This window comes from Delphinapterus leucas, chromosome 15 (assembly GCF_059928025.1).
Source record: "Delphinapterus leucas isolate spDelLeu-1000000601 "Yukka" chromosome 15, BTC_Dleu_Yukka2, whole genome shotgun sequence".
Classification (NCBI taxonomy): Eukaryota; Metazoa; Chordata; class Mammalia; order Artiodactyla; family Monodontidae; genus Delphinapterus; species Delphinapterus leucas.
The window spans coordinates 17,438,315-17,461,192 of NC_143143.1; the positions used below are offsets into that span (position 1 = coordinate 17,438,315).

Below are 22,878 nucleotides of genomic sequence, written 5' to 3' on the forward strand. Positions count from 1 at the left end.
AATGAGCCTGTTTCGAGACAGAGAACACAGGTCCTAAGTTTGTGACACACAGACACAGAAAAGTAGACTTTCTGTCCGTCACGTGTATTCACAGCCTAACATTCTTTTTTGAAGATGGACCATACAGACCCTGTGACTATGCAGAAGACTAATTATGGGTCACAGGCAACGTGAAAGAAGCTGCAGTTAAATGAAAATGTAGACATGGCAATGGGCAGTTCCTCCTCTTTTTCCTTTTTGCCTCTTCAGTGGGAGCAATGAAGTCATCTGGTATATTGGGTGGCAAGGGGGGGCCAAGAGGAGGAACTGTCAGACTGAGCGATGTGACTGAAGACAGGCCTTGCGATCAGGCATCTGTAAACCACAGGCTGGGAGCAGTAGATGGTGGCTATAGGTGGGAGAGGTTGGGAGCCCTTGGGCTCTAATATGGACCCTTGGTGACTCATTCCCCTGGGAGAGGGAGCTCCTCCAACTGGTGCGTCTCGATGCCAAGGAGTGAGTGGGGATAGCTTCTCTGCCAGCCCACCCTTGTGGGATCTCTGGCAGGGCTAGGACCTGAGACAATCTGCCCAAGATGGCCATTTAAGTCAGCAGGTAAGGCGCCAGGGTGGAGTCTCCATCTTCAGCGCCGTAGACTGTTAGACCTCAGCAGAGAAGTCAGTTTTCCCAGCTGCGACATCTCGAAGCACCTGGCTGGGAAGTGTTCTTGGCCTCTTTTTTGGGCATTATTTTTCACACACCAAGACAGTAGGAGGAACTAATGATTTGTCCCAAGTCTGGTCTCCAACAGACTGCAGGTCCACTGATGACACAGGGCACTGTTTTTGATTCTGAAGTTTGTTTTATCCATCCAGTTCAGTAGGCGAGTTTGTTCACTTATTAGATATTTACAGAGACCCTGCTGTGCACCAGAACCATTCTAGGCCCTGAGGATGTCTTGGGGACCCTGATGACAACCTGCCCCCTCTTAGGGCGCTTATTTCAGAAATGTGTGCCCCAAAAAGCGGCCATTTCTGAGTGCCAGGTGCTGTGAAGAGTCTGGAAATGGTCAGCGGTGGGGGATAGACTCTGGTTAGCATTTTCAGGAAGACCTGAGGTGTTGGTATCTGAGCAGTGACCTGAATGATGAGAATCAGTGGCCTGAAGACGTGAGGGCAGAGCAGCTGGGCAGAGGACCAGCGGGGCTGTTGTGGACGCAGGGCAGGGCCGTGGGGGTGTGTAGGATGGGCCAGGCCCTGGTTAGGAGTCGGGGGTATGGTCTGAGGGCCCTGGCCGGACGGGGAGGGCTCTGAGCAAGGAACTGGTGAGACTGGCTCTGTTCCCCCTGAACACTCTGTGGTTCTAGGATGGAAACCTCCTTAACTAGGGGATTGTGAACCTCCAAGAAGAAGCAGGAAATGATGGTTCACTAAGGTTCTGCTTTTTCATATTTCGATTTTCTTAAAAATCAATTACAGTTATTTCTTCTTGCGGTGGCTTCTGATTTGCAGGTGGCGGAAGAAACTGATCATTGTTGCTTCCCAAGACATGCGGTACCGGGCCTTGATCGGCTTAGAGGGTGACCCCGACCTGAAGCTCCCCGACTTCTCCTACTGCATTTTGGAGCGATTAGGCCGGTCCCGGTGGCAAGGGGAGCTCCAACGAGACCTCCACAGCACTGCTTTCAAGTGAGGGGATGCTTTGCTTCTCTGCTGTAAATGCTGGGGCTCCCTGATCGTTGGGCCCTGCCACCTGGGCAGTCCCCACATCCATGGTGATTGGAAGCACGATGCTTTCTCATTGAAGAGACCCTGGAAAAAAGACCAAAAAAAGGGGACTCCCTGGCAGTCCAGTGGTTTAGACTCTGCCTTTCCATTGCAGGGTGGCATGGGTTTGATCCCTGGTCTGGGGAACTAAGATCCTGCATGCCTCATGTTGCAGCTGAAAAAAGAAAAAAAGAAAAGAAAGAGAGAAAGACCCTGGGGTGACCATAGAATTTATTGTCCAAACCAGACATTTTGAGAGTGGAAGGTGGAGCTGACCAGAAGGGACACCAAGGCAATGGGTATAAACTTAGACCACCTGGCGAGCCAGAATGCATGGCAACCCTAGTTATCAGGCCGCTATATGATTAGAGACCCATGTCTGATTAGCTCCTTGCTAATATAACCCTTACTGTCTCCTGCGCCAGCCATCCTTTCCCACTCCATTTCCCCTCTCCTTTACCCCCATCTCCCCATCCACCTCTCTTGGGGGTCTGGGGTGTGCCTTAGGCTGAGGCACGGCTGTTCTTTCCAAGGCCATTGTCACATAGCAACTGTTCTCTCAGGTTGGCTGGATAGGAGGTGTGTGTCTCTGGTGTTCATGTCCTCCACACACTGTGGGGTGAAAGCAACCAGCAAGGCAAAATGACCACCCACTCTCTTCCTCTCCTCCAGGGTTGATGCTGGGAAGCTCCACTATCATAGGAAAATTTTGAACAAAAATGGGCTCATTACGATGCAGTCACATGTGATCCGATTACCCACCGGAGCCCAGCAGCACTCAATTCTCCTCCTCCTGAATCGGTTTCACATGGACAGGTACAGTGTGAGACACCAGAATGCTCCCTTACCTCTGTCTTTCAGCCATGTGTATTATACCTTTAAAAAATCCTAGAGGCCAAATCAGAATATGACTAGCTTTTAAAAAAAGATGTTTACCACCTATTTTGGATTATGAGAATAAGTGTTGCTTATTTAGAAAATCCGGAAATTATATAGAAAAGAAGGGCAAAAAATGCCTATCACCCCACAGCCCAGCAATAGGAACTGTTAACATTTTGGTGAAATTTGGGAGTGTAAAAATAAAAGTAAATAAGTCAAATTTGATTTGTTATGGTGACAGGGTTCTGTGGGTAGAAGAGAGAACAATGGACTAAGTCAAGATCTGTATTTAAGTCTTTGCTCCTGATTTGGGCACCATCACTTGACCTCTCTGAACCACTGTTTCCTCTTCTGTAGAATGGCCATGACAAAGCTTGGTACTAGTTCATACGCAGTGAATATCTGTGCCTTCATCTATTCTTTCATTCATTGAAAGGCAGTAAAAATGGAGAAGGGGGCGTCTCTGGATCCCATATGTAGATGCCCTCCCTGCTGCTAAACCTGTGGGCAGTTAAAGCCAAGTTCACCTTCCCCAGCTGCATGACAATACCTTCCTCTCTGCTCCTCCAACACCGCCCACCCACCCACACACAGCTGGGGTAGCCCTTGGCTCCTTTAATAGCTTCCTTTGGCATCCATTAGCTTGTAAGCATTTATTATGACATCCACTTCACAATAAAAATGCAAAGGAAGGGAAAGTCAGTCATGCCAGCGAAGTGAGAGATAGAAACCAGGGCTTCAGAATCAGAGAGGTGTCCTGATTACTGCAGAGGGCACTGTATTTCCAGGAAGAAGACCTGGGTTCACATTTTTTGCCTGCATTTTAGAAAAGCTTAACTTCTTTATGAAATAATCCCTATCCTTTCTTACCAAGTGATTTATAAGGAAATACGTTGGTGCTTCCTAAACTTTAAGGTATTGTCAACTCAAAAAATAATCACAATCTAAATGTTTTATTCGGTGGGAATTTTTAGGACTTCAAGCCCAGGGCAGGTAATCTGAACGTCAAAAGATAATTGTTAAAGAAAACCAAGTTAAGGAATTTACCGCATTTCTGTGTATGGCAAGGTGCAAGAGTTTGGGCTTACTGAAATCATTCCTTTGATATGCACCTCAGCTATTATATATATATGGGGCCAGTATCCTGTGTTTTCACATCCTGAGTTTCCTCAGGGCCCACCATGGGGAGTGGCCGCAGTCTGATGGCTGCTAGATGGCAGGTATTCTTTCTTTCCTGAGTTCCCTCAGGGCTCACTGGCTCACCTTGGAGGGCTGCAATTACTAATGACTGTGACATCCTTTGTTTACTGATACGGCTGGCAGTACTCCATTTATCAGTATGATCAAAAGATGTAAGGCATTTTAAAGAATCATTTCATGACAGTTTTAGCCGCGGAGGCTAGTCTGTACACTGCCACTAGTTCGATGACCTTGGCCGTGAGACAGAGCCCCACTGTTTCCAGCTGTAAGGGACAAGGAGTTGGGCTGGATGTTCTCTGAGACCTAAGACCACGAGGTTCTGTAGTTTGATGTGTTGTCATTTAAATCTTGTCATCTTTAAAAAACAGGCAGTCTTTAGCAGTAGGTCTGGAAAAAAATGAAGTGTTTTATATTTCTCACAGGAGGAGCAAATACGACATCCTTATGGAGAAGCTCTCGGCTGTGCTGAGCACACGGAGTAACCGGACAGAGACACTGGGAAAGCTGAGGGAGGAACTGGTGAGCTGCCCCTGCCCGTGTGGGGGGCTGGATCCGTTTGTAACGCAGTGGGGAGCATTGTCAAGTGTAGATTTCAGTGCACCGCAGTTGAAAACCCTGTCGTGGGCTTGACCATCCCTAGCTGTTACCGAGTCCAAGCGCGTTCTGCCCGCCGCACAACAGGCCAGTAAATCGGGAGACGAGGTGTTGAGGCAAAGGGATAATGACTTTATTAGGAAAGTCGGCAGACTGAGAAGATGCCCACAAACCATCCTATCCGGGTCTGGATGCCAGTTTTTTTTATAGAACAGAGCGGGGTAGGAGGTGAGGAAGTAAAGTAAAATGGCCATTAGTTTTGCCTGACTTGGCCAGCATCAGGGAGGGGATATGTTAATTTCTTTTGTGCAGCGATTCACAGGTGGGCAGGGTCAGATTGTCTCCCTGTGAGCTGAACAAAGGCACTTTAGTTCAACTTTCAGGCAGAGGGGCAGGGTTCCCTGAGGCAGGTCATTATGTATGATTATAATAACAAAAGCAACGAAAAGCAAAGGTTAAAGTCAAAGAAACAACAACATGGAGTCAGAATTGGCTCTTCTCTGTTAACGTAGCCATGAAACAAGCAGAACTTTGCTTTACAGAATGAAAAAAGGCTCAGTCTTTAAGTCCTTCCTGCTCTTGGGTGGCCTTCAGTTTTCCCCGGGGATTTGCGCCAAGTCCTGCTATAAAAGTTCCTGTGGAATGGTGAATCTGAGCGTTTAGATTTACTTTCATAATCAAGTTTGTCATTTTGTTCCCAGTGGTTTTATGCTGAAATAACAGAGTGACTACTGAGAAGGAGGAGAGACAACACAGGGAGAAAAGCAGTTATGGACCTGCTTCATCTTTGGGTCCAGGAACAGAGGCAGTAATGAAGTGAGAGTGGGAGGAAGAAAGCACAGGGGTGATGCTGCTTCCGGTCTGATTTGAGCCGTCCTCCGTAGAAGTTAGGAAAGAGCCATCACTGGAAACGGGAGGAAAGTACAACTGCGCTGTAGGTGAAACAGTAGGATTTGAAGTCAAGATTTGGGGGTGATAGTAATTAGTCCCCAAAGGAGCATGGCTTGGAGTCTGGTTGTAGACTCCAGGTTGTAGACTCCAGGTAGATCCTTCTTGCTGCTCACCTTGCGCTGCCCCCAGGGGGCTCTGCTCTCTGATTTCACTGCGCTGAGGGAAGGGCTCTCGCCCCTCCTGCTAAATGCACTGTATGCCCAAGTCTCTTTAAAGCAGAGGTTATAAACCAAAGCTTGTGGGTCGGATTCAGCCTGCACATTGTTAAAAAGAACTTTGACCTAGCATCTTTTAAAAATTGAGATTTTGCCTCAAAATCTAGGTTACCGGCTTCCCTGGAAATATCAGAGGCTCTGGCCAGCCTGGGCCCGTGGTCTCTTGTGATAGCAGTTATCTGGAGCTGGCTGTGTACTGGCCGCCCACCCCAGGCCCCTTCCCTCCTGTCACCTCTCAGATACACAGGCAGTGCCATTTGTCACTCTATGAGCGCTGCTGTTCAGGAGGAGAGAAATATTTCTCAGTATCTGAGTGTCTGTCAAAAGTGGGGAATAAAAGGTCGACTGGTAAGGCCTCTTCCTGAGAGGCCCTAGTCAAGATGAAGGAAACTCCTACAAGCGCAAAGAAATATCTGCCCGCTTTGTTCTTTATATTGTTCGTCCAGCCCATGCAGACACTGAAGATCGAAACCCTCTGCCCTGCTGAGTCACTCAAGGGTAGAGAAACTGAGCATCTCAGGTCAAGCTGTGGACGATCTAAGTGACAAGATTTGACTGATAGAGGACACTGTTTATTTATTTATTCATTCAACAAATACTTTAGTGAGTATCTATTTGGAGCTAGAACTGTGGTTCGCACCACCATGGCAAAAATGAACAAGGATGACAGTCTTACACTGCCGCAGAGCAGTCTAATTGGAGGGGCTGACGTGTGAACACACACTCAGGCCAGAATGCTCCTTGGAAGGATGTGTTTGAGTTGCGTGAAAGGAGAGATGGGAAAAGCTTTGTAGAGCCAGTTCCAGTTGAGCTGGGCTTTGAAGATGAAGTCAGCATCGTCCGGCAGAGGAGAGACCATCTTTCAGGCAGAGGAGACGGGCTGGAGCAAAGGCGTGGAGCTGTGGGAGGTGATGGGGTGTTTCCGAGGCTGGCAGTGACACGGAGCAGCCAGGCGGCAGCGTGCCCGGCGGGAGTAGTAAGAGACGTGGCTGGAAAGGAAAGTTGGAGCCAGATAAAGAAGGTCTAGAGTACCAGGCTGAGGACTTGGGTTTCAGCCTTTAGCCTGGTGAACTGCAGTTTGAGTGTTGGGGAGATGAACTGATGGATGGGGAGGGGATTGGAGGCAGGGTGGGGAGGTGGGTGCTGTGGCCTCAGGTAGGGTGGGTGACGCCTTGAATTGTTGGTGATATTTGGGGGGTGGCACTAGCAGGACTTGGTGAGTGACTGAAGCCAGGGTGTGGGTGTCGGGTGTGGGGAGCAACGAAGGAGAAGGAGTCTGTTGTCTAGCTTGAGTGGCAACCCCTCCCTGGGGTGGACCAGAGCTGGAGGGCGGGTACCTGAGGGCAGGGATCGTGCCTGCCAACCCCCCACCATGAGGACGGCCTGGCCCACGGAGACGCTGAGCCCAGATTTGTTGAATGAGTGTACAATGAAAGTACAGAATTCAGGAAGAGGAGTGAGTTTGCCTGAGATTGAGGCACATGACAAATTTGATTTTAGGATTTATTGAGTATGAAGATCTTCTGGGACTTTGACTTGGTGATGTTTAGTCAGCAGCTGGAAATAGGGGTCAGAGAAGGCTGAGCAGGATTTAGTGAATAATTAACCTCTGGATGAGGTGGACGCCGTGAATATGGATGCTGTCTTTTGCGGGGAGTGGGGAAGGCCACTTTCTTTAACTGGGCAGGTTGTGCGAGTCTTCAACGGTAGCGTCCCCGTAAGGGAAGGACTATGTCATCCTTCATCCTCTGGGCAGATTATGTGAGTCCTCGATGGCAGCCCCCCATAGGATGGTCCAGGGCTCAGGGCCATATGTTGAGGGCTAGGGTTCGATGGATGCGTTTCCATAAGGTCTTTCCATGACGCTGGGGGCACGGCTGGATTAACAGGAGGTGCCATTTACCAGCCAGCGGGTTAAGTGAGCCGTATGTGAGTTGTCTGTATTTCTTTGATAGCAGTATGTTCTGCCCAGCAGTTAGCGTACTGGCTCCTCCGAGAGGTGATCACACGTACGTGGGTGGTGGCAGCAGCCCTCAGACACATGCTGCCTGTCTCTGCCCCAGAGTGTAAGAGGAAACCTGGGAGGTGCCATGCACCACTCTTAGTCGCGAGTGCCTCCTGCTGTTCAGGTGGTAACCTGCCTGGCTCTTCCTGTGGTGGCAAAATCAAATGCTAGTAGTGGCCAGGAGGGTGGTATGGATTAGTGAAACAGGCCAAGTGTAAAATAATTTTTTGAGGGAGTTCCCTGGTGGTTTAGTGGTTAGGATTCAGTGCTTTCCCTGCTGTGGCCCGGGTTCAATCCCTGGTTGGGGAACTGAGATCCTGCAAGCCCCGTGGCGTGGGCAGAAAAAAAAAAATTTTTTTTATATCAGTGTGGATTCAAGAATTATTCAACTTTCCTCTTAACTATCATGAGAGAAAAGCAGCACAAAAATGGTGGTAAACAGGAACTGACCTTCGGCCTCACCATGTAAGGGGTCTGATGGGCAGAGAAGGCCAGGGCGTCCGGGTCGGGCGTGCCTGTCTGGAGGGAGCAGCTGGTCCTCACCTCCCTCTGGCTGATGCTGGGAGGAACCGCAGGCCTAGGATTTGTTGCCAGATCCTGTTTTTCAAGAGAAGCCAGAGTCTGTTTTTTTTAAAATGAACTCTCTCACTTTTCAATGTTGGCAAGTAAATTACTTTTTTTTTTTTGCGGTACACGGGCCTCTCACTGTTGTGGTCTCTCCCGTTGCGGAGCACAGGCTCCGGACGCGCAGGCTCAGCGGCCATGGCTCACAGGCCCAGCCGCTCCACGGCATGTGGGATCTTCCCGGACCGGGGCACGAACCCGCGTCCCCTTCATCGGCAGGCAGACTCTCAACCACTGCGCCACCAGGGAAGCCCCGTAAATTACCTTTTTCAAAGAAAACGAAAAAACACGGCCTGCACTGGAGGCTGCTCGTTGGTAACCTCGACAGTTAGGAGCGCTTTGGGTCATTTTGGTTGTGTTGCCTCCTCGCAGAAATGTGAGTGACGGGGTGGATGTACCCATCCTCATTTTGTTGTAACTTCACAGATAGACTAAATTTTTTTAAAGGTCTTAAATTTAATTTTTTCTCTTCCACTGCCTGTGAGAGGTGTGTGTACGTATGTATATATCTATTAATAATTAATAATACACTTGTTTAAAAAAACCAAAACAAGATGGAACGGTATACAGTGAAAACCTTCTAGTGCTGCCCCCATCTGCCTCATTCTCACCCCTTTCAGTGGGGGAATCTCTTCCCCACTCATAATCAAATGGATGGTTTATATGCTGCTGCAGACGCGTTTTGTTCCCTGGACAAGGTAGCTTGGCAGTATTTTCTCATTAGTGCCTCCAGTGATTCCTCATTCAAGATCATCAGTTAACTCAGGTCCCCGCTTGTTCGTGTACATGACCCTCCAATAGTTTCAAACACCTTGCTCTACCTAACAGCAGCGTTTCAATTTTGCAGGGGCTGTGCGAGAGGACATTTAAGCGCCTGTACCAGTACATGCTGAATGCGGGGCTGGCCAAGGTGGTGCCTCTTCCCTTACAAGAGATCCACCCTGAACGTGGACCTTGCAAGACCAAGAAAGGTAAAGGCAGGCTCGGCTCCTGCCTGGGCTGCACGGACAGTTTTCACTTCTCCCCTCTAAGTGCCAGCCTGTCCCTCTTACCACGTTCTGCCCTGAGGTAGGATGATTTCACGTTATTTTTTCCACTCTATTGCTCAGCGCCTGGCCCAGGACCTTCTATAATAAAAAGCGCTTGGGAAACGTTTGCTGAATGAAACCCATTCTGACTCCCAGCAAACATCTCTATATGGATGTCCCTCCAACATCTCCCATTCCTGGCGTCCAGAAACCGAAATTTATCTTTTCCTTCTTATGCTAAGCCAGTATTTTTTAAGTACCTGATCTGTGTGTTGCATGATTGCATTTTCTAGCCCTGCAAAGTAGGTGGTATTATTACCATTTTACAGGTAAGATTAAAGTTAAGAGATGCTAAGTAACTTATATGAGGTTAAGCAATCAGGAAGTGGTGGAGGTGGGATTTGAACTTTCTGAGAAAGTTAAACTAGGGACAATAGACTATGAAACTTTAAAAACCTTCCTTAGTCCTTTATTTTTCTCAGTTCTTGATTTTTATCCCATGCTGTTTAACTCCTCCTGATTAGCCAAAGCTGTTTAAAAATCTTAGGGTCAGAGCTTTCAGTAAAAGATGACAGAAGGAATAGATGTGGTTTTCTGCACTCTTCCAACTCCTTCCTAGTGATGATAGGCTATAAAAGGAATAAACCTGCAAGTACAAAGAGAATAGGACAGGAAGTGACAGCAGGGAGAGTTGTCTACATTTTTGTGCTCAAAGGCAGATGTACAAACGGTAACTGACCGAGCAGACTGGGAAAGCTGAATGCTTGTGTGGGGCAGTAGCCAAGAGTGGACACCTCAAACCTGAAATAAACCAGGGACCTCTGAAAGCACCAGTTTGGATGGGGCTAGAGACAAGAGGATTGGTTTATAGTCTGTGAAGAGCCATTGCACCCCCCAGGTCCCCTCCCCTACTTGGCATAGCCAGGTAACAAGCCCTTTCCCACAAAGACAGAGGTCTGGACTTTGTGACTTAGCAGTCTTTCCTCATTAGTATCTCCAGTGATTCCTCATTCCTTGGACTTAACCTCAAGAGAAGATGCACTGGAGGCTTTTGAGACTCAGACATGAGATGCAGCTGGGGACAGGGTACAGTGCCGATAACAGGCGGTATGAGATAATCTCTATACACAGTGAGGTAGGAGTCTTCACTGCCTTTCCCCCTGTGGCTCCTAAAACGCTGGCAGCCAGGCTTACAGTCCCTAAAGCCAGAGGCTGGAGGCTTCTTTTCTGCAGAAACTGACCAGTCCGAGAGAAAAGTCTTCTAGATCCTGAAATTTAGGGTATTCCTAGCAAAATAGCCAGCCTCTGCCTGCTCACCCTTCATGGAAGCCCACACAATGGCAGCCTCTCCCTTTCTCTTCCTGACCCTGCAAAACACAGGACTTTTAATGTACAGCAGTATCTTAATGAAGCATTTTAACTTTTTTTTTTTTTTTTTTTGCTGTACGCGGTCCTCTCACTGTTGTGGCCTCTCCCGTTGCGGAGCACAGGCTGTGGAGCACAGGCTCCGGACACGCAGGCTCAGCGGCCATGGCCCATGGGCCCAGCCACTCCACGGCATGTGAGATCCTCCCGCACCGGGGCACGAACCCGTGTCCCCTGCATTGGCAGGCGGACTCTCAACCACTGCGCCACCAGGGAAGCCCCAGCATTTTAACTTTTCACCAAGCATTTGAGAACTCTAACATGAATGTAAGAGAAACTAACTTAGGAAATGGAACTAAAATGAGGAGCAGAAGAAAAGGAAAGGAGAGAAGGAAGATACTGCATCATGAAACCAGAGCAAGAGGCTATAAAGGAGGGACATGCAGAAAATAAGAAAGAGCTCTTGGAAATAAAAGAAATATGACTATTGCAATAAAAGATTTGGTGGAAGGAAAGATAGTGAGATAAAGTTGAGAAAATCTCCTGTAAAGAACAGAAACTCAAAAGGGATGGAAATAGGAGAGTTTTAAGTTGAAAATAAGAAGCTGAGTCTAAAAGATCCAATGTCCACACAGTAGGAGTTCAAGTTCACAGTAAGGGGAGGGAGTGTGTGCAGGGGAGTAGAAAGGAGGAGATGACGGGAAATGACACGGAATTTTCCCAGATCTGAAGGCTGTTAAGTTCTAGATCAAAAGACCTAGCAGATGTCTAGCATGATGAACATAAAGAAACCCACACCAGGATCCAACAGCCTGAGACTTCAGAAGTCTGGGGCTTGAAGAGCCTCCAGAGAGGAGACATCAGACTTCCCAGTAGTAACGGAAGCTAGAGAGCTTGGAGCAACACCGTCAACTTTCTGAAGGGGATGGACTTTCACCCTGGAATCTTCCAGTAAATGAGGTGTGAGGATAAGGACCTCACACATTTTCATACATGCGGATTGGAAACAATTCATCTCTGATCTCCCAAGCTCCCTTTTAGGAAGCCACAGGAGGATGTACACCATCAAATAACAGGCTAAGCCAAGAGACAGGAAAGCATGGGGCCCAGGAAGAGGGGGGACAATGGAAACCCTGGAGAGATGACGAAGGGAAATCATGATGACAGACGCGGGGTGGGTGGGGGACGGAAGTCCATGCAAAGGATCAGTTGCTTAGTGCCTGTGAATGTGTGAAGGCCTGTGAATGTGTGAAGGGAAATCTGTATGCTAGCAGAGAGTCTGAGTGTGAATTCGATATGGGTACAGAGAAAACCAAGCAAATGGAAAAAAGTTATTAACGCCAGGTAAAACTAAAAGGTGTGTAATTTAAAAAAACTTAAGGCCTGTGTGCTTGACTATGTGGGCATAGCAAGTAACCTGTGGAGACTGGCCTCACTAACAGCTCCAGAGAATGTTTGCTGGATGAAGACAGACCACGGCATCCCCAACACTTGGCTTGGTGCCTGCAGGAGGGAGGTGGTATGCTTGCTGAGTGACCGAGCTGCCAGTCTGAGGGAGCTGTGTCTCTTCCTTTACTTCCTCATTTAGTTAATGGAATCACTGCCCACCCTGTCTGACTTCCCTGTGTCTAAGTCTTGTGGAGGAGATGGTAGCACACAGATACTACCACACAACAGGTGTATAAAAGGCAGGAGCCCCTGGAGGTAGGAAAGCCCCCCCAGAGCAGACTTCACCTTTGAGTGTCTTAAGTGCTGAGTAGATGTGTGACTGGTTGAATGACTGGAGTTCCTCAGGGGAAGGGGTGGGGAGCATCAGCCTTTAAGTAGACAGGAAACCAGGAAGTTCCGCTGGGTCCTGCGGCAGGGAAGAAAAGGCTTCAGGAACTGAGAGGTGTGCTGGGGATTCCCACCTAACATTTGACTTGGAAATATGATTATCTGAAGGCTTAAAATATCATGGCCTGTGGGTCTAATAAGCATTTTTATTTCCTGGCCTATTGAAAGAAAGGCATTAAAAATAAGCAGATGAGTGATTTTTTTAGAGTAAAGAGAAATTAAGAAAGAAATAGCCTTAAGTAACTTTTTTTGCTGGGCTTCTCCACGGCTTGAGGTCCTTGGAAATTCAAACTAGCCCCTTGAGACTGTCACACCTGAATGGACTTTTGATGTAAGACAGCCTGGGTTAGAATTCTTGTCCCGTCATTTCCTGTTGGGGAGTCCTTCAGCAAGTTTTGACCTCTCTCTGCCTCAGTTTCCTCATCGGGATTATCTGGAATAATATATCTTTCCAGAGTGTCGTGGAGCTTACAGGTGACAGTGTACACAGAGCAGGGCCTTTGGGCCACATCTGGCAGTGTATTTTGTTGGCCTCATGGTGCTTGTTTTAATTGTAGTTGATGGCATTTAAAAATCAGAAATTTCACCTACAAAGTCAGCCTTTCAACTTTTCTGTAGAAATAAAACTAGGCAACATTGAACTGCATTTCTTTAATAGCAATTGGTGAGGCAGAGAGGTGTGCCACCCTCTGTTGAGGGCACCCACCTTCCCCATTCATTCAGCTGCTGTTTAACCCGCAGCTGGCCTCAGTCTGGGTATGTCGTCTGCCTAACCCTTGAAGGTGTGTCCTCATCACACCATGAGTGGTCCTAGTTTTCTGGAGGCCCAGTGCTGGGAAGAAGGATCAGCATGCCTCAGACTGGGTACTAAGGATGTCAGTGGTGAGGTTAAGAGGGCAAATACCTAAGACGATGAGATGACAGTCGGCGTGTTTAGATTGTCACGCACACGCGCAGTGAGCCCGTTTCTGACTGTTCAGGAGGCTCATCTCATCCCCGCATGGTCTTGTCACCACCTCTCAGGACAGGCCTGCCACGCTGTGTCTCAGCTATTTATCTGTGAGACTTTTTCCCAACTAAGCCACCCTCCTTGAGGGTGGTGGCCGCACCCCTCACATACTTTCTGTCCTTAATGTCTGTGCATTGTCTGCTGGAAACAGAGTAGGTGCTAAGTAAACGTTTAGCCAATTTAATTTAATTAGGTGCCCCTCCAGTGACTTTCCTGGAGCAGGAGACAAGGGATGAATGCACATCTTTTTAGTCTTTTCTTGCCTTGAGCTGTGTCTTCCCAGTTTGCAAAATTAACATAAAACCTTCCCTCCAAGCTATTATGGAGTAGACAAGACTTAAATAAAGATGATGTATTGCTTCATGTAAATTTACAGGTGCGCCTGGATATATATGAGTGTTTCTAAAAGGACATAAACAAAGAGTTTGGATTTCAGCATATTTCAAATGTGTTACAGAAAGCTGCAGTGATCTGTTTTGCAAAAGGCAAAAGTATCTTGGTAACGAAAACAGTCACCTGAACTGATGTGTTTTGCAAATTTGGATTATTTTATTCAAGTGTTTAGCAGTCGTTCTGTTTTATTAAGTTGTGCTGAGAACAGAAGGGAAGAGAAATAGAAGTTAACTTCGTAATCCCTCGGAAAAGGATCACAGTCGAAAGCAGTTGACAGAAGTTGGGCTCCCTGGGGCTAATGACTGAGACGGGCATTTAGCGGGTTTCCCGGTTCAGTGGCAAGGTGAGTCCAGCTGTGAAGAGGATGGAGTAGTTCTAGTGTCTATACCTCCCTGTTTATGGTGTGGACTCTTCCCCCAAGCTGCTGCCCTGTGACTTTTCAAAAATAAAAAACAAGTTCAACAGGATTGCAGGACAAGATCAATATACAAAAATCAGTTCTATTTCTTTACCCTTGTAATGAACAGTCCAAAAATGAAATTAAGAAAACAGTTCTGTTCACAATAGTATCAAAAAGAATAAAATACTTAGGAATAAATTTAACAAAACAAGTACAAAGCATATACTCTGAAAACTACAAAATATTGACAGAAACTTAAGATCTGAGTAAATGGGAAAATATCCCCTGTTCACAGGTCAGAAGACAACATTGTTAAGATGTCAGTACTCCCCAAACTGATCTTCAGATTCCACGCAATTCCTGTAAGAATCCCAGCTGACTTCTTTGTGGAAATAGATAAACTCATTCTAAAATTCATATGGAATTAGAGGGTATGTAGAAAGCTAAAACAATCCCGAAAAAGAAGAATCCAGTAAGAGGGCTCACACATTGTAATTTCAAAACTTACTACAAAGCAACAGTAATCCAGACAGCATGGTACTGGCACAGGGATAGAATTAGAGACTGATGGAATAGAATTGAGAGTCCAGAAATAAACCCACACATCTGTGGTCAACTGACTTCAGCCAGGGTGCCATGATCATTCAGTGGAGAAAGAAACCAATCACAAAAGGCCATGACTATGGGATTCCATTTAGGGGTGAGTCCGGAATAGGACAGTAGATTAGTGAGTGCTTAGGGCTGGGCTGGAGGCACAGAGGGGTGATAGCTAAAGGGTTTGAGGTGACGAAAATGTTCTAGAACTGACTTGTGATGGGTGCACATACCTGTGAATATGCTAAAAGACCACTGACTTGTATAGTTTAAACAGGTGAATCATGTGGCATATGAATGATATCTCAATAAAGCTGTTAAAATTGCAATAAAAAATGAAAACCAAATCCAACAAACACAACAGGGTACAGCAAACTAAATTATGATCATTAAAATGGCAGAAGGGGACATTTAAAAAGTTACAGTAGGATTAGGCTTCCCTGGTGGCGCAGTGGTTGAGAGTCCGCCTGCCGATGCAGCGGATGCAGGTTCGTGCCCCAGTCCGGGAAGATCCCACATGCCGCGGAGCGGCTGGGCCCGTGAGCCATGGCCGCTGAGCCTGCGCGTCCGGAGCCTGTGCTCCACAACGGGAGAGGCCGCAACAGTGAGAGGCCCGCGTACCGCAAAAAAAAAAAAAAAAAGCGAGATTTCTTTAAGTTAAAAGTGATAAGATTGATTAAGGGACTCTAGCTAAAATATGAAGGTAATTACTCTCATTAATAATTAAGATGAATAAAATAAACAGACCTTTTAATATGGCAAAAACTATTAAAGGCAGGAACTTAAAAGAGTAGAGAAAGGGGTAGAATCCTCAATGGCATAAATTCTGGGCCTTGGGTTACTTCACTGGGGTGGAGGAGGCTCTCCTGAGGGGGCACAGGCACCTGGAGGGTGCCCTTGTGGGAAAAGAGTCCTTTCCTCTATGTCCCCCCCCAGGAGGCAACACGGGCTCAAGCCTGCTGGCCGCTCCATCGACCCCCCTGAGCAGGGAGATGGGCCTGCCCGGTCTGTGGGGTGGAAGGAGCGGGCCGGCAACGGGGGCAAGGGCGGTGAGGTCTGGGGCAGAATTCTGGAGAATGAGAGGGGCGCAGACTACAGTAGATGTGCCTCGGAGGTGAGGGACTGGCGACATTGTCCTTTGAGAACTTTCTGTGGTATGATCGAGGGATGAGGAGGGAAGGCTCCCCATGCTTGGAAGAGCCCGAAGGCAAGTGCTGGGACCTGTGAGCACAGGGCTGGCCTACAGGTGAGCAGGTATTGAACGGTGACTGAACCTCTAGACCGAGGCCGTTTCCACAGATTCCTGTGTGAGCCCCGTGTTTGCTACTGTCAGGACCCGCGCTGCCTTGCACAGTTAGCCAGAGAGACCTTTGACTCTGATGGCTTGTCTTAGGGAGTGAAAAAGAGGAAGGGGCTAGGGGAGATTCTGCACTTTGTTAGCCATTTTGTGCCTTGCAGGTTTGTGGGGTTCTTTGACTCTGATCCCTTTATCACCCCATCTTCTCAGTGCTACTCCTCACTGCTAAGCAACTAAAGCACAGATCACTTGCCTAAGGTCACAGAGCTGGGAAGTGCTGGTAGGGGAGTGAACAGAGAAAAGTGTGGCTTTTGTGTCTGCGGCCATCAGGCCCCTCTGCGGCCTCCGCCTCCTGAGAGGCTGGCCTGACTGACAGGAAGTGCAAGCAGGGTTGTGGGGGGGGCTGAAAGCGAAGGTGAAGGAAGGCGGCCTGGGTGGCCGGGGGCAGGAGACTCCTCCATCAGCCCTTCTTACACACCCATCGGTAACTTCCCGTCATGCCTGCAGAATGAAAAATAAAACCTCTGCTCGGCTAGAGACCATCTGCAATCTCCGTTCGCATCCTCATTCCCGCCTCTCCCACCAGCACCCCTTCCCAAAGGGCCAGTCCTTTTCCACCTCTGTGCCTTTGCTGGTGCCCTTCCGTCCGCCTGGAATGCCTGTCCTCTTCTGCCAAGACAGTTTCTTCCGGATCCTTTAATATCCCACCCAGATGGCCCCTCCTCTCTCCCTTCCCCTGCGTAGTCTTTTTGTTTGCCAGCTCTGTGGGTTTTCGAAGCAGAGCCCTGAGTGCATTAGAGCGGATTCCTCTGTAGCCATCCAGCTGGATAGCGTGCCCTGAGCACTTAACTCATTCACTCCCTTAGTCCTTACTCCCAGGTTAGTCTAGACACGTTGTAGAATTATCCCTGCCTTGTAGATGAGAAGCCTGAGGCTCAGAGGTTCACAGCTTGCTCATGGTAGAGCCGGAGTTCACGCCCAGGCCTGTGTGAAGCCCAATCACCCTGTCCGAGGCTCCCTGGCCTCTCTCTCAGACACAGCCCTTTGCAGGGGTGGGAACCCTGTCTTGTCCTTCTTTATGTGTTCTAGGCGCATCACAGAATAAATGCTGTGAAATTGAGTGAAAGGCCCCAAGCAGCCTCCTGACATTTTCAACACCGGTGACTCCGTCTGACACTTGAGCCGCCAAGCTCTGTTTTTCTGAGGTTGTGGAGATGATAACGGTACTGATAAAGCAGTAGCAAGCACCGTCCTGAGCACTCTGAGGAAGAGGCTGTTCTTGTCCCCATTTCATAGCTGAGCAGCCTGAGGAACAGGGCTGTGGGATCACTCAGCCATGCTGATCAGCCAGTAAGGGGCAGAGGCGGGCTCTCACCAGTTCCATCGCCCTGGGTTTGGGCTGCAGCGCCCTCCTCCATCCTTCTGGGTGCTGCCCTGAATGCTGTCCTTGCATCTCTGGTTAGGCCTCTCTGCCGGTACCCAAGGCAGTCACCTCCTTAGAATGTCCCATGGGCTTGCTTTTAGTTTCAGTTTCTCAGACTCTCCAGCCCTGACCAACCCAGCCCCATTCGTGTGTGTGTGTGTTGGTGGAGTGAAGGGGGTAACACTGAATTTACATAACTTCCGCTTGGCTTGCTAGTAGGACTGTCCCTTTGTCTGTGACCCTTTAAGAGGAAGTCTGTTCTGGGGCTCATTTGTTGCTCTTCTTCCTTCCGGGGTTGATCACAGTTCAGGGTACCACTCTGCTAGGAGGCCGGATGAGATGTTTCATTGGGAACGTGAGACACACGGGCTGTTGGTTCTGCATCACAGCCGCCCTGGCTGTTCCTTTACAAGGAACTTTCTGATAGAAATGTGAGATTCAGGCCCAACCATGTGGCCTAGTGTGGAAGGAAGGCCACTTAGATCACTTGAGCTCTCTGAGCTTCCGTTTCCTTTTCCTTAAAATGGTGATAATAACTTGCAGAATTCACACGATGATTAAGTAAAATAGCCTCTGAAAGGACCTAACACAGCGCCTGGCCCATCCCAGGTACTCAGTAAAGATTCTGTCCTTCCCTTCTTCCTTTTTAGATCTTCAGGATGTCTAAATTAAGGCACGTTTCGTGCTAAGGTGGAGCCTTTCCTGGATCATTGACACAGAAGAACCGCGTGGTTCCTTGGTGTAGAAATGCTGACCTTAGTGCATGCCACATGTTTCTGCGTGTGTAAAATGCCTAAAATTTTGTGTGTTTGAGAGCATGAGAGTGATCTGGCCGGTTGTATTTCTCCTCCCTTTTGTTCCTGGAAAGAAAGCCCTGCACCCAGGGGTCAGTGGCCGACATCAACGGGACCGCGATTCCTCCAGGGCGGTTGCAGGTAACCGAGGTGGCAGCTCAAATGGAGTGACAGGCCACGTTCACCTGCGTGAGTCTGCCGACCAGTCTCACTCGAGCCCCTTCTGCTTTGACTTCAGCTGCCTTGTGCTCTAGGACAATATCCTTAAAAATAGCAAGTATGAGGGACTTAATTACCTGGTGGTCCAGTGGTTAAGACTCCCCGTTCCCACTGCAGGGGGCCCGGGTTTGATCCCTGGTTGGGGAACTAAGATCCTGCAAGCTGCGTAGCACAGCCAAAAAAAAAAAAGGCAAGTATGAGCTGAAGGGATTTTAATAAAAATAGAAATTCTGAGTCTGGAAAAAACTCTAGAACTATGGGAAATGCATAAAGATCTGGTGAAACGAGTTCCAGGTGGTCCCTTGGATCATGAAGCTCAGACTGCACCGTGCCCCATCCTGTACCTGCTTTTCCTCCTGCGTCTCTCCCCCAGCCCCACGAGGCTGACATTCTCATCAGCCCTGGTTTGCGGGCGAGTCGGTGGAGGCGGAGGGAGATCGAGCAGCTTGCCCAGGTTCCCACACCAGCTCGGGCAGAAGAGTCCAGCTTCTTAACCACTGCACAGGCTCGCTCGCTCTCACGCAAGGTTTTCCAAAGGAAAGATGTAAATGACATGGCCTGAGGAAAGGGAGACGTTGCCGCCATCAGGGTGTTGGGTGAATGACCAGGGCTTACCTCTCTGACGGATACAGAAACAAGTGCAGTTGGGATTCAGGGCAGAGAAATCAGCTGTGCCCAAGGACAGGCAGAGCTGCAGACCCTGTGGCCGCAAGCCTCTCCAGGCGCCATCTAGATATGTCATAGCAGCCTCCTTCTCAGCCCAGCCTTAGATGCTGGAGCTCACCCCTTGCGATGTGTTGAGACTCGCCCTCCCCCCACTGGGTCGCATGCTCCTTGTTGGTCGTGGAGCTCACGGTTCCCAGTGTAGTCGCAGGGAGCAGCCTGGTCTTCCTGCGTCACCCTCCGCCTCCCGCAGCCAGCGGCCTGCCTGCCTAGGCGCTTTCCTGAGCCCCATGCTCAGAACCAGAGCAGGGGAGAGTTCCCGTGGGACCCAGGAGCCAGGTCACCCCGACCGTGGGCCAGTTGTGGGGCTTTCCTACCTGGCAGGAAGGGACCAACCATCTTGAGTTCAGCTCCTGTTTGTCATGCCTTTGCACAGTGCTAGGTGCCGGTGATGCCATTAAGAGCAACTGCTATGTTAGTTGAGAGTCAGCCTGGGTCACACCCTAGCTCCGCCACTTCACAGCTCCATCGCTTTGAGCAAGTCACTTAACTTTTCTGTGCCTCAGCTTCTGCGTCTGTACAGTGCAGCTTACAGGGGCCTGCCCGCCTCCGATCATGAGATTTGACGGGTTAATTTATGTAACGCTCACAACACAGTGCCTGGCCCATGACTCCACGCCAGCCTCTGTACAGACGTCAATCTCGGGTCTCGCTGACACTAACCCTTGAGGGAGAGAACATCATCATCGCATTTCACTGAGTGGGGAACAGAGAGCTACAAGTCATTGCCCCAGAGTTACGGAGCTGAGGTTGAAAGCCACATGTGCCTGACCCGGGAGCCCGTTTATCCCCACTCTCCTCTGAGCATCCTTCCGTCCTGGCTGCCAGCAGAGGGTTCAGCTGTGCCATCAGGAGAAGGCTCTGACCGGGGACAGGTGAGAACAGCACTGCCTGGGCATGAGGAGCAGAAGGCTGATGGCTGAGGGCGTTTGCCTTTGTTGCCTTAGCGTCCATGAGTGTACTAGTAACGTTTTTCCTCTTCCACTTAGCTTATTTTGAGGGCTGTTCTGTGTATCTTTTCTTGGCTAATTAGCCCGTTAAGGAAGTTATAAAAGTGTGGGAAAGAATCACATTGGGCTCTTGCCTGAGAGCCAGTCCGTCGGCCTCCATAAATGCTGTGTTGTGTCGCCCCTAACCCGGGCTGGCCCTTGCCCCGGGTCACCCGCTGTTCTCGGTCACATGGGCATCTTTGAATTAGGGGCCATACGTCATCAAAGGTTTAGGGCTTGGGCTTCGAGGCTGGACTGCCCAGTAAATCCCAGCTCCTCACTTGCTAAGGGATGGGAGTTTGGGCAGATCCCTTCGCTCCACACGTTCTCAGGTATGAAACGGGGATGGTAGCCCACCTCCTACGGCTGTGATGAGGGCTAACCCATATAACCCGCCAGGAGAGCTTAGATCAGCGTCAGGGACCTGGCAGGCGTCCTAGGAGTGGTGGTGGTTTTATTGTTAGGAGAGGAGGTCGCTCTGTGAGTACCAGCTTAGGGGTGAGAGGGGGGCTGAGGGGCTTGGGAGTAGCTTAAGGTAGAGGACACAGAGGAAGACCAGGTGGCGAGCGGCTTGGCGGCTAGTGTTCTGCCCACGTGCTGGGGGTGCTGGCCACAGGGAGAACCCAGTCCCGGGCCCCGGAGCCTTGAAATAGTTCTCACCCATTCAGATGGCCCAGGAGTCCCCTCGTTCCCAGGTCTTCCCTCTTGGGAGGGAGAGGCCGGGGCAGGCACCGGGAGCGAAGCGCAAAGCTTTGGAAGTAGGAAGGGAGGACCTGGCAGGCGCAGAGGGAGCCAAGGGCAAAGAGGCTGTGCCAGACGCGGGCTTCATGTTTCTTCTCATGAAAAGTCGAGAACTGGGGGATTTTCTCTCACTGGCGGGAGTGGAGGGGAATCAGCTGGTGCCCGAGCCCTGCGGACCTTTGGCCCCAGGCCAGCCCTCCCGGAGGGTTCTGGTTCGTCAGCCTCTGCGGACCTGACTCTGAGGGTCAAGTCTCTGATATCAGGCCCCTGAGATGCTTTACTGTTCGTGAACTTCACTTGCAAACCACGTGCTGTGTCCCCCACCTACAGAGAATCCCCTGCCCGAGTTGGGGTGATGGGACTTGATCTGCTCAGACGTCAGTCTGTGCTACCCTGATGTGGGTGCTCCACGCACCTTCACAGCGAGGCCCTCGGTGGCGCAGCTCCTGCTTAGGAGGCACTGGGTTGCAGAGACCAGCTTTACTGCCACTGCTCCTTGCCCTGGTACCCGAGGATTCTACACCTTGGTGTGCTGATGGACGCTGGTGGAGAAACGGCTGATTGCCCTGCTGTAACGATTACTACAAATACAGTGACTTAACACAAACTCGTTATTTTCTCATTCTGAAGGTTGGAAGTCTGTCATTGGACTAAAATCGAGGTTTCGGCAGGCTCTGCTCCTTCTGGAGGCTCTAGGAGAGGATCCATTTCCTGGCCTTTTCCAGTTTCTAGACTCTGCTTGCATTCCTTGACTCGTGGTCCCTTCCATCTTCAAAGCCAGCAGCGAAGCGTCTTCCAATCTCTCACTCTGATTCTCCTGCCTCCCTCTTACAAGGACTCTGTGATGTTATACTGGTCCCAGCCAGATATTTCAGGATAATCTCAAAATCCTTGACCACCAGCACCACGACAAAAAGCCTTAACTTAAATCATGCCTGCAAGTCCCTTTCGCCACGTCAGGTAACATATTCAGAGGTTCCAGGGGTGAAAGCGTGGACATGCTTGAGGGGCTGCTGTTCTGCCTCCCGGCTGTCAGTATCACAGGACACCATCTCTTCCGTATCAGAGACCTGGCACCTGCCTGAGTCACTTAGCCCCTGTCACAGGCTGCTGGGAGTTTGGGCAAGTTAGTTAACGCGTCTGTACCTCAGTCTCTTCATCTGTTTGCCTCCTAGGGTTGTCAGGATCAAAGGAGTTAGCAGTCGTAGTGTCGAGATGTTTTTCCTTTTCCTTGTACCTCTCGCGTTACAGCCATAGGCGTGAGCTTGTTATTTTCCCCACACGGCGCTTCCGTAGGTTGAGAGTACCGGAGCCTGATTGTCTGAAGGCGGGCGCTCGCCTGCAGAGTGTGGTGCCTTGTCCGTGTCCTGCCCCTTAGTCCTGGTCGTTGTTTATATTCACAGAAGCTGGGTCTATAAAGAGCTCTGGGTGGACCTCTTACTAGTGGCATTTTGCCTCCTTTTCAGTTATTTCTTGGGGTAAATTCCTACCCTTGGAATCATGGAGTTAAAGACCTCTCGAAATGCTCTGGAAAGGTCATAGAACTTGTTCACACTGCTGCCATACCTTAGTGGCAACGGGCATTGGCTTAAAAGGGAGAAGACTGTATTCATCCTTTCAGCAATACCGCCCGTGTGCCTGCTGTGTGCCAAGCACTATTCAGGGGAGCGGGGGGCGGTGATGGGAAAAGACAAGCACGTTTCCTGTAGTCATGGAGCTTGTCTGAAGCAGAGGCTGCTGTTTATTTAACAGGCCCCTCATTATTCCTTTCATTTGCATTTCTTTGTTCACTAATAATATGTTTTTTGTTTTTAAAGCAGTTTTATGGAGTCAGTATTCAGGTCTCGTGCCCCA

At 49.4% G+C, this 22,878-nt stretch overlaps 1 protein-coding gene across 2 annotated transcripts in view; it reads left to right on the forward strand.

Moving 5' to 3' along the window:
* Nucleotides 1-22,878, forward strand: part of GTF3C1 (general transcription factor IIIC subunit 1) — a 72,325-nt gene that overhangs the window by 3,721 nt on the left and 45,726 nt on the right. For both annotated transcript variants that reach the window (XM_089895987.1, XM_022588456.3), the window contains exons 3-6: nt 1,491-1,667; nt 2,418-2,561; nt 4,247-4,343; nt 9,061-9,184. In XM_089895987.1, the coding sequence (XP_089752113.1) occupies nt 1,491-1,667; nt 2,418-2,561; nt 4,247-4,343; nt 9,061-9,184 (542 nt within the window). The remainder of the gene's footprint in view (nt 1-1,490; nt 1,668-2,417; nt 2,562-4,246; nt 4,344-9,060; nt 9,185-22,878) is intronic.